Raw genomic sequence first — 10419 nt, 5'->3', positions numbered from 1 at the left:
ATATTACACAAAATGGACTCCTGTGAGCTTTTAGCCATGTTATAATGTTGTTACCTCTTCGCAAATATACCTGGAGTTGTGTTTTCTTTCATTCACACGTTTGAGTAACCCTGGTTTATTAGTCTGTCTACATCTCCAAAGCTGTTCCACATTGTGATGTCATTTATTGGTATTTTGAAGTGAACAGCTATGTTACCTTTAGTTCAGAAGAGATTGGCAATTCCAGGGTTGAAATTATCCAAATTATTTTAGTGAAGGCGTATGTAGTTTAAAAACACAGTGGAGCACTTCCTTAATAACCTCATGAGAGCACAAGTTGGAACAGAGTGTTTTCCATTTGAGAGAAGAACTCTGCCTAAATATGCAGGATTTGTGTGTTAAACGTGTGAATGAAACAAAACAAAACTCCAGGTATGTTTTTGATGAAGGGACAACATTTTAACATAGATCAGAAAATGACGTAATAAATAATAAATGGGCCCTTTAATGTATCTATTTATTTTATTTCTTTACTGTTTTTATTGCTCAAAAATATATTGTAAAACATACATTCCAACTGTAAACAGAGTCCCCTCTCTACAGTTCGTACCTGTGACTTGGGTGTGGTTGCCTGTTTGCCTTCACAGTAAAAAGTGTAATATCACACTGTAACATTCTTGAAGCAATAACATTTCCATCAAAAAAGCTGTGAAGTGCTTCTTTAATAGCTTTTTAGATTCTTGTTGTCCTGGTGTGAGCATCAGAGTCCGACAGAAGCTCTTAACTGCATACAAGCCCTATAGCTGCATACCTGACCCAAATATAGGCCTACAGAGATATGTGTGTCAATAGAACACAAGAAGCGTCTGAAATGTTATGAAGGCTTTTGCTGACGTCCCACTGCAAACAGATTTATAGAGTTGGAAACATGAGCTTGTGTCTAACTAGTTTGTTCTCGTTCTCACTAACAAGTAAAGAGTGTGTTGTGTTTTTTGCTTTAATAGTCACTGTGAAGAGTCTGCGTGTGGATGCTTTGTATTTGAACATAGAGGAACCTGTTTTACACCACCTTTTTACTAACTTTGATGTGGGACAAATTTGACCAACAGGATGACAAGGATTTAAGTAATGACTAGGTTTGTGAAGAAACTTAACACTGGTGCAGATCTCAACAATAGACCACACCCCCTGGCCTGTGCTCCTGTCTTTCTCACTTTTCCTTTTTTATTTGGCTCCTCTCTCTTTGCCCATATAAGGTGAGAAATTATAAAAAAGCTCATTGGCTGAAAACGTGCAGGTAGTAGAGGTGTAAGGATGAGCTGGAACCACGCCTCATTGTAACAGTTTTAAAGTTTACACAATGCACAAAAAGTATTACAATGATTTTTACAGATGTTTAACACAGATAATCTACTACACGCGGCCAGGACAAGGGAATTTTCCCACAAATTTGTCTGAATGAGCTGAAAAAAGGTTGTCCTAAAATAAAAATCACTATGACTATAAAAAGTAGACCTAAATATTGAGTAAATGGTGTAAAATATGACAATTGTTCTCTGATAGATTATACAGAAAATTTCACTGTGCACAATTTAGAGTAGGCTTAATAATAAAATAAAATAAAATAAAATAAAATGCCAGCGTTGTTGAACACGTACTCTGGGGGCTCTTGAACACGTCGCTGTAGTGAGGATGGGAGGAGGAAGAAGAAGAGGAAGAGGAAGGAGGAGGAGGGAGGACTCACCTGCGAAAAGTAAAACTGGGCGGATCAAAGCAGCGGTGTCTGTCCTGATCGAGCCCCGCTGAGGAGCTGCCTGCACCCGGGCGATAGAAGAGGACACCCACGGGAGACGCTGCTTCACCCCGGTGCCCAGGTCCCCAGGTCCCCACGCGGGTTTTTGTTTTGGGAGCAGTTTAAAGTCACGAGTGGAAAAGGACAAACGTGCCTGTCTCTGAAAAACAGGTGAGTTCAACTTTGTGGTCTTGTGAATTTGCATCAAAGAGAGACCAGATTACGGGTTTTTACGCCTCATTTACACGTTACTACTTCATTGTCCGCACTTCTCCCATTAAATAAACAAGCCAGGTGAGATGGGGATTAGGATCTGATCAGGTGCCAGATTTTGCAGCAGACGCCATAGAGAAGCCCCTTTTCTATTTGCGCATGCTCTGTCCTGCCCTAAATGCTTTTAACACAATTGTGAATAGCCTACTATATTCAATTTCCAATACTGAAGTTATGACACTGATAGAAGTAGGTAATTTGATTGACAGCTTCTCTTCCCAAATACAAAATGGCTGGGCAATATGCCAAAAAAGAATCATAAACAAATAAAAACAGATCCCCATGTTTCTGTGAATGTAAACAATACACAGTTAGGGCCATTTCACACACACACACACACACAAATCAACCACATTTCTTTCTTCAAAGTCAGAACTCAGCTCCAAACCACATGCTTTTACTGACCGTGGACTGACTGTGGTCCTAGAGAAAGTGTAATATTAAGTTATTGTAATCTTCCTAAATGCCTATTCAAATTATTATTATGCATATCCAGTGTTGCACAGATAAACTGTTTGATAAATTAGCTGCACACACCCATCCTCTCTGCAGGGAGGTGTGTCTACCCTGAGGATACAACTTTCCCAACTGGACAGGATTTGGTGCTAACTGCTAAGAGTAAGATCTGTACCAAATATTATCAAGAGAGACTATATTTTTTAACAAAATTGCACACAGCATTGTAATTTAGGACACTATTCTCTGTGAAAAATATTTATTGGCCAGTCACCCGTGCCAAACACAGGTGTCACGCTGAGTCAGAAGTTGAAATAAAGCTGGGATTGACAGGGAGCCAAAATCAGGATCAGCACCTGGAGAAGTGTGCAATACAAAGACATTTAAACATAAACAATTTATTCCACAACTGATCCCAATCCTGAATTAATGAAGAGCATAATGATTGTATGAATGAATGATTGACTCCAACAATGATCAATCGATATTCAAATCAGTAGTGCTTTTCCTGTTACGATCCCAGAACATTCAATGAAAGATGTGCAAGACGTGCGTATGGAATTAGTTGTGGTTTTGATCTGGGCCCTAGAGGGTTTAATAACAAACATCTTTATTATCTGCCTGCCTGGAGTTTCTATAATTGTATCCTATGGCCACATATTTAAATATTGCGAATCAACCGGCTAGATGTTGAAACATGTTGAAGCAAAAAAGTGCATGTAATTTCCTGAGGAAGTTGGCTCATGAGTGAGGCTATGCAAACTCATGTGAACATCACCAGTTTTCTGCTTATGTCCTTGTGGTTTACTAAAGGCTATGCTGAAAACTGTTTATTGTAAACAATTAAAAATTCACTACAGACATGATTATTGTGTCAACTGAAGTAAAAGTGTCTTTCCTCTCCCAGGGCTGACACACACTGAGCGCTTAATGAACTTAGGGCAGGCACAGATGACACTCTGTGCACTTATCCCCTTATCCCTCTCACTATAAACACACTCAATCTGAACCGAGGACTATGTGTGTGTAAATATGAGCCCTACTCATTTACACCTGCCAATGCACTAATACTAATAATCCTCAATAGTATAAAATAGTAGACCACCTTAGTTAAGGTTATGCTCAGTGTAGGAAAAAAACAAAACAAAAGTTACATATAGTTATATAATTTAATTTAGTTCTGTTATATTTATATTGTTTTATTTTAGTATACACCTCAGTGGAGCATCCAGAGCATTTTGAGCACTTTGTGGATTTAAAGAGCTGCTGGGCGTGGTGGACCAATGATGACATTTCTGCTTCTGCCCAGACTTGCTCCTGACATTCTTGTAGCAGGATCTGGGCCAGAGCATCCCCCCCTGCCCTGATACAGCCTGATGCATGTCCTTAAGAGGAATGCTCAACTTTTTATTGCATCTGTTAGAATTCAAGGACTCAAATGAGTGCAGTCCAAGCACTTATCTTGTGCAAACCTTGCAGATGGTTTTTGACAGCATGGAGTGACAGTTGTCATGTTTGTAGTCAAAGCAAACTGCCCAGTCCACTGCTCAGTCTCAATATAAGTAACATATTTTTCTATTCTCTTCTTCAAAGCTAAAATGTCGGACGCAGACAAGTTCCTGTATGGGGACCGCAGTGGGGTCAACAACCCCCTGGCCCAGGCCGACTGGGCGTCCAAAAAACTGGTGTGGGTCCCATCTGAGAAGCTGGGCTTTGAGGCTGGCTCTCTCAAAGAGGAGACGGGAGAGGAGTGTCTGGTTGAGCTTGTGGACTCTGCCAAAAAGGTAAAAACATGTAGATATTTTTTCTGCATTGTTGTTGATATTATGATCAATTTATTAATTCTTCTTTCTCTGTAAACTTTAGATCAAAGTAAATAAAGATGACATTCAGAAGATGAACCCCCCCAAATTCAATAAAGTGGAGGACATGGCTGAGCTGACCTGTCTGAATGAAGCTTCAGTGCTGCACAACATCAAAGAGCGATACTACTCTGGCCTCATCTATGTCAGTCTGTTAAAATGTGCTACTACAGCCAGAGCAAATGAGCAAGACTTTAATGTGTGTGATTTTAAACTTCATTCATATGTTATTTTCAAACAGACATACTCGGGTCTCTTCTGTGTTGTGGTCAACCCGTACAAGCACCTGCCCATCTACACAGAGGAGATTGTGAACATGTACAAGGGCAAGAAGAGACACGAGATGCCCCCTCACATTTACGCCATCACAGACAACGCATACCGCAGCATGATGCAGGGTACCACGACTCACAATCAGAATCATAAGTGCACTCTATGCAATACAACTTATTTTACAGTTATAATAATGGGACTTAATTTTTTTCTGCCACGTAGACCGTGAGGACCAGTCTATTCTTTGCACGTATGTTTTCTTTGAATTAATTTACATTTGCCCTATAATCCTAAATTATTGTTAAAATTAGAAAGGAAATAACATGGGAAAGCCTAAAGTGCTTTATTTAATGTGTGTTTTTATTGTCTTTTTAGGGGAGAATCTGGAGCAGGAAAAACTGAAAACACCAAGAAAGTAATTCAGTACTTGGCCCATGTTGCGTCATCTTCCAAATCCAAAAAAGAGCAGGTTGGTTTTAAAAGCATTAACTGTTTTATTTGACTTGTGTTATGTAAAGGGGCTTATAGATTTCCTAGTTTTATGTAATGAGCCCAAAATAATAATGAGTAATGAGTCGCTCCACATTCTTGGTTCATGTCTTGACCTGCCCGTCTCTGCAGTACCTGTAGATGAGATGTGTGGGCACAGACACTGTGCTTTGTGTTATTTTAAGATAAAATTTTTTCATGGTTCAAAAACAATTGACTAAAGGTTATCTCTGTTACATCATTATGATTTATGTACCCCTTTTACAGGCCCATGCAGTTTTGACACATGTGAGTTGTTCTTTTCTTTAACTAAGCAAAGTCATGTTTCTCTACTAACAAAGGGAAGGGGCCATGTGGGTATTGGGAGGTTCAATGCATTTTTACAAAAATGCTATCACAACACACCGTATTTGCTAGCAACATCTGAAAATATCCTACAAAACATGAATACATATTATGATAAAATACTCAATTTGGATTGCAAAAGGCAGCAATTGTGAAATATTTGTTTTGTGTATTACTTAGCAGTAAATTTTTCCCTCTTCTTTCAAAAGTTAAAAGTGCACTGTATAACTTTTTGGTGGATGATCCGCTACCTACTTGTCTCCATGGAGTTCTTATTGCTTTCCGTGGAATGTTCCATGGTATGACATTAAACATGTCCATCTAGCATTTATTAATCACAGGTGTTTCTATTGCTCAAAAATGCAATGATTCCTTCTGTGAATAGGTCCATAGATCTGAATTGTAATGTAGCGTAGTGCTGTAGCCTGCAGGTGGCGGAGCACCCACTAGAAATGTTACGAAGTGCACCTTTAATGCTCCTGGGTGTGCTTAAAATGTTGGCTAAAACATAAGTAAAACATAAATTGTAAATCTACTGAAGGTTAGTCAGAAAAAATCCAATTAGATATTTGTCCAAATTTATTCAGCTCAAGACTTAGACTTAGACAAACTTTATAGGTCCACAAGGGAAATTATTTGGACACAGTAGGTCAGACAACACAATAAATTATAATAACAAAGAGTGAAAATATAAATTCAAAATAAGTAGCAAAACTACCAAGACTTAAGAGGCATAATTATATACATGTATAAGTAAAAGTTACAAATAGATAGAAAATTGATAGAAATAGATACAATAAGTAAGTAAGTAAATATATCTCTCATTACCTTATCTTACATTACCATATTGTAGTGCAGAAAGGAATGTGTTTTTTGTTATCTGTTGATTGTGGGTGTTGTTTTGCCATTGAATTGCCCTGCTTTTCCTTTGGGGATCACTAACCTGTATGTGGTTGTCTTGTTTTGCCTGCTTGGTTATGCACAGGGCTGCTACTTGAATAGGCTTGCTAAGGGAATGTGTGTTGGAATGTGGATACAGTATTCTGTTAAGTTTGTGTGATTGAGCAATGATAACATAACCTGAGGCCAGTCTTTTGAATACAACATCTAACTTTGCACTAACCTGTTTCTTTGCATTAGCACTGAATCATGATTAGCCACAATAATTATTGAGTTATTGAGTTATTGTTCAATACATGATGATGGAACAATAATTTCTGGGGGTCGATATTTATCATGTGCACTTTTTCTTAGTACTAGTGTGGAACTTTTTTTTATTTTTCTGTTCTACAATAAGGTTTGAGCTGTAGAGGATTGAATAAATTACTTCAAAGTTACTACACTTACTGATACTACTACTAACTAGAAAAGCACTCAGAGAGCGCAGACCTCCGCCAAGGACTACCCCCATTTTTTATATAAATTGCGATAAAATCAGTCTTCTGGATCAGATCCGGATCAGCCTTTGGAATATGAAAGAGGATCCCATTGTCCATCCCTGAGTCAAATTTCACAGGGTTTGGTCAATAATTAACCGAGATATTGAGAAACAAGATTTTTGGCCCCATTTACCACAAAGTTAACTAAAATTTCAAAGTGATCCAGAATCCAGGATTTCTTCCGGATCACCCCTAAAATGAAATCAGTTCTTCCTTTTCAAATTTCCAACAAATCCTGAAAATTTCATCAAAATCGGTCCATAACTTTTTGAGTTATGTTGCTAACAGACAAACAAACAAACAAACAAACAGACAAACGCTGGCAAAAACATAACCTCCTTGGCGGAGGTAATAATAATAATGATGATAATAATATTATTATCATGTGATTAAAAACACAGCCACATTGGGGAGATAATTCTACCTAAGGGTTATGGTGTCTGAGAGGCAAAAATTTGTAAACTATATATTGCAATATATTGTACTTTAGCATTTATTATCGTGAAAGGCCTAAACATGGTCTCCTGGTCTACTTATGATGTCATTCTGTATTAGGGTGAACTGGAGAAACAACTGCTACAAGCTAACCCCATCCTGGAGGCCTTTGGCAATGCCAAGACCGTCAAGAATGACAACTCTTCACGATTTGTAAGATTACTACAATAGCAAGTTTCTCCTTTACTATGTATCCTACCTGGATGACTGAGGGATTTCACGAACATTTATAAATGTATTCAGTTGTAGAACTTCTGTACCAAATGTATTTATACACTTTTAGGGAAAATTCATCCGGATCAACTTTGATGTCACAGGATACATCGTTGGAGCCAACATTGAAACTTGTATCCTCATCCTCAAGTGATTATTTTTAATTTTTATTTTTGTAATGTTGCTTTTTTTCTGAATTTGCTGCTAATCCTTGACTGAGATGTTACTAGATTTGTTGGAGAAGTCTCGGGCCATTAGACAAGCTAAAGAAGAACGGAGTTTCCACATTTTCTATTATATGCTGACGGGTGCAGGGGAAAAGCTGCGCTGTGCGTAAACTGGAGAATATTTCAAATTCTTATCACAGAAAATCTCAGTATATTTGATAGGGATGCACCAATACTGAATGAAGTTGATATCCTGCTTGGGCCTTTAATTGGATGTAAGAGTATTTACAGGCTGATTCTAGCACAAAATGCCCCATGTTTGAACTTTTATTCATACGAAACAGTTGGAGGATAAATAACAGTTGCATAATACAATTGGATTTCTTGTGTAATAAATTCACAGTAGATAAGTGTCATTTTCCGTCCCTACACTGGTATTTGTTAATATCGGGTATCAGCAGATACTAAATAAATAAAGGCAAAGTATCAGAACTGAAAAAGCTGGATTGATGCATCCTTAATATTTGATAAATATAATTCAACTCCATGTATAAGAGCTAGATGTTGACAGGCTTTTCTGTCCTTCAGCTGAACTGTGCCTTGAGGATTATAAAAAATACCGGTTCTTGTCCAATGGAAACATGACCATCCCCGGCCAACAGGACAAAGACATGTTCACTGAAACCATGGAGGCGTTTCAGATTATGGGCATCCCAGAGGAAGAGAGTATAGGTGCGAATCTCAGCATGACATTCCTTTTTTACTTTTTTACTTTTACTTTTACTTTTAATCATTTGGTTTGTTTGCAATTTGTTCAGGTTTGTTGCGGGTGGTGTCTGCCGTTTTACAGCTTGGTAACATGACCTTCAAGAAGGAGCGTCACTCAGACCAGGCCTCCATGCCCGATGATACTGGTATATCCAATTCAGTTCAAGTTTATTGATATGGCACATTTAACATAACTTGAGCTGACCAAAATGCTTCAGATAATAGTCAACCAAAAAAACAGTTATACAGATGCATAGGAAAAGTACTGTAAAACATTACAACATAACTCAAACATGTTTTGACATGTGAGTTTCTCTTCAGCTGCTCAGAAAGTGTGTCATCTCCTTGGCATTAATGTGACAGACTTCACTCGAGCTATCCTGTCTCCACGAATCAAGGTCTGACCCATGATCATATGATATTAAAACTGATTTGAATTACTTTCTACATAACCTACTCTTACTTAACTATGGCAACATTTTATTTATCATTGTTGCTGTGATTTTGCTCAGGTTGGCAGAGACTATGTACAGAAGGCCCAGACTCAGGAGCAGGCAGAGTTTGCTGTGGAGGCTCTGGCCAAAGCCTCATACGAGAGGATGTTTCGGTGGTTGGTGATGAGGATCAACAAAGCACTGGACAAGACCAAACGGCAGGGAGCATCCTTCATCGGTATCCTGGACATTGCAGGATTTGAGATCTTTGAGGTAAAATGAGTTCACTCTTTTGTCCAGTGTGTTGTATTATCACTGTGGTACTGAAACTTGTATTGAGAATCAAGCCTATTTCTTATTGTCAAAACTGAGTGACAATAACACTACATTGAGCACTTAATGCCAGATACAGCTAATTACATGTCTCTTAGTTGGTGGATATTATTTATTTATTGTTTGTTTGAGACAGTGCATGTTAACGATAATTTAGATGGTTAGATTAATAATTCTGGAGTGATTAAATGTGAACTAAACTCTTTTTTTGGTCTTTGTTGTCCTCAGTTGAACTCATTTGAGCAGCTGTGCATCAACTACACCAATGAGAAGCTGCAACAGCTGTTCAACCACACCATGTTCATCCTGGAGCAGGAGGAGTACCAGCGCGAGGGCATCGAGTGGAGCTTCATTGACTTCGGTTTGGACCTGCAGCCCTGTATCGACCTCATAGAGAAACCGGTAATCTGACCACTTTCTGTTTATGCTCATACACCAAACACTCAGCATTTGTCCTTATTTGGACCTGACTCTACAGACTTGTGTTGTGTAAGAGTTTTGGAGAAAGCAGATGTTGTATGTGCAGGTTTAGACGTGTTGAATCAGTGGGTGTTCTAATGACTGGGTATGTGACATTGCCATCTTCTCTGCTTTGTTACTCTGTACCTGAAGGCTGGACCCCCAGGCATCCTGGCTCTGCTCGATGAAGAGTGCTGGTTTCCCAAAGCCACAGACAAGACCTTTGTGGAGAAGTTGGTGCAGGAACAGGGAACTCACCCCAAGTTTCAGAAACCAAAGAAACTCAAAGATGATTCTGACTTCTGTATCATTCATTATGCTGGAAAGGTTTTTGCCCTTTGTTAACTTCCTTATAAATAATTTTGACTAAAACATATATTATTACCATATTGCATTACAGAAGTAGAATTTTGTTTGACAGTGAGTGATTTGTGGTGCAGGTTGACTATAAAGCAGATGAGTGGTTGATGAAAAACATGGATCCATTGAATGAGTGTGTAGCCACTTTGCTGAACCAGTCCACTGACAAATTCACTTCTGATTTGTGGAGGGATGGTAAGAGTACATTTACAATGTGCTGATTCACATATGATGAGTGTAATACATCTTTAGTAATAACACATATTTTATCTCCCACTCCCA

The 10419-nt window shown here is 38.5% G+C and overlaps 1 protein-coding gene across 1 annotated transcript in view; it reads left to right on the top strand.

Moving 5' to 3' along the window:
* The first annotated feature begins 2612 nt into the window (after window positions 1-2612).
* The window catches only part of LOC110166088 (ubinuclein-2-like), a 19152-nt gene continuing 11345 nt past the window's right edge, over window positions 2613-10419 (top strand). Inside the window, exons 1-17 of the mRNA XM_055158466.1 lie at window positions 2613-2662; window positions 4094-4284; window positions 4367-4507; window positions 4604-4760; window positions 4858-4885; window positions 5011-5104; window positions 5392-5412; window positions 7464-7556; window positions 7687-7750; window positions 7847-7945; window positions 8372-8515; window positions 8602-8697; window positions 8873-8949; window positions 9064-9258; window positions 9547-9720; window positions 9931-10104; window positions 10218-10332. Coding sequence (XP_055014441.1) covers window positions 4099-4284; window positions 4367-4507; window positions 4604-4760; window positions 4858-4885; window positions 5011-5104; window positions 5392-5412; window positions 7464-7556; window positions 7687-7750; window positions 7847-7945; window positions 8372-8515; window positions 8602-8697; window positions 8873-8949; window positions 9064-9258; window positions 9547-9720; window positions 9931-10104; window positions 10218-10332 — 1858 coding nt within the window. The 5' untranslated portion in view covers window positions 2613-2662; window positions 4094-4098. The remainder of the gene's footprint in view (window positions 2663-4093; window positions 4285-4366; window positions 4508-4603; window positions 4761-4857; window positions 4886-5010; window positions 5105-5391; window positions 5413-7463; window positions 7557-7686; window positions 7751-7846; window positions 7946-8371; window positions 8516-8601; window positions 8698-8872; window positions 8950-9063; window positions 9259-9546; window positions 9721-9930; window positions 10105-10217; window positions 10333-10419) is intronic.

The sequence above is a fragment of the Boleophthalmus pectinirostris genome, unplaced genomic scaffold (genome assembly GCF_026225935.1).
Source record: "Boleophthalmus pectinirostris isolate CB_2022bp ecotype Guang Dong unplaced genomic scaffold, ASM2622593v1 HiC_scaffold_22, whole genome shotgun sequence".
NCBI classification, from domain to species: domain Eukaryota; kingdom Metazoa; phylum Chordata; class Actinopteri; order Gobiiformes; family Gobiidae; genus Boleophthalmus; species Boleophthalmus pectinirostris.
The sequence above is the reverse complement of the archived record's forward strand: the minus strand, read 5'-3'. Positions and strand labels throughout refer to the sequence as shown.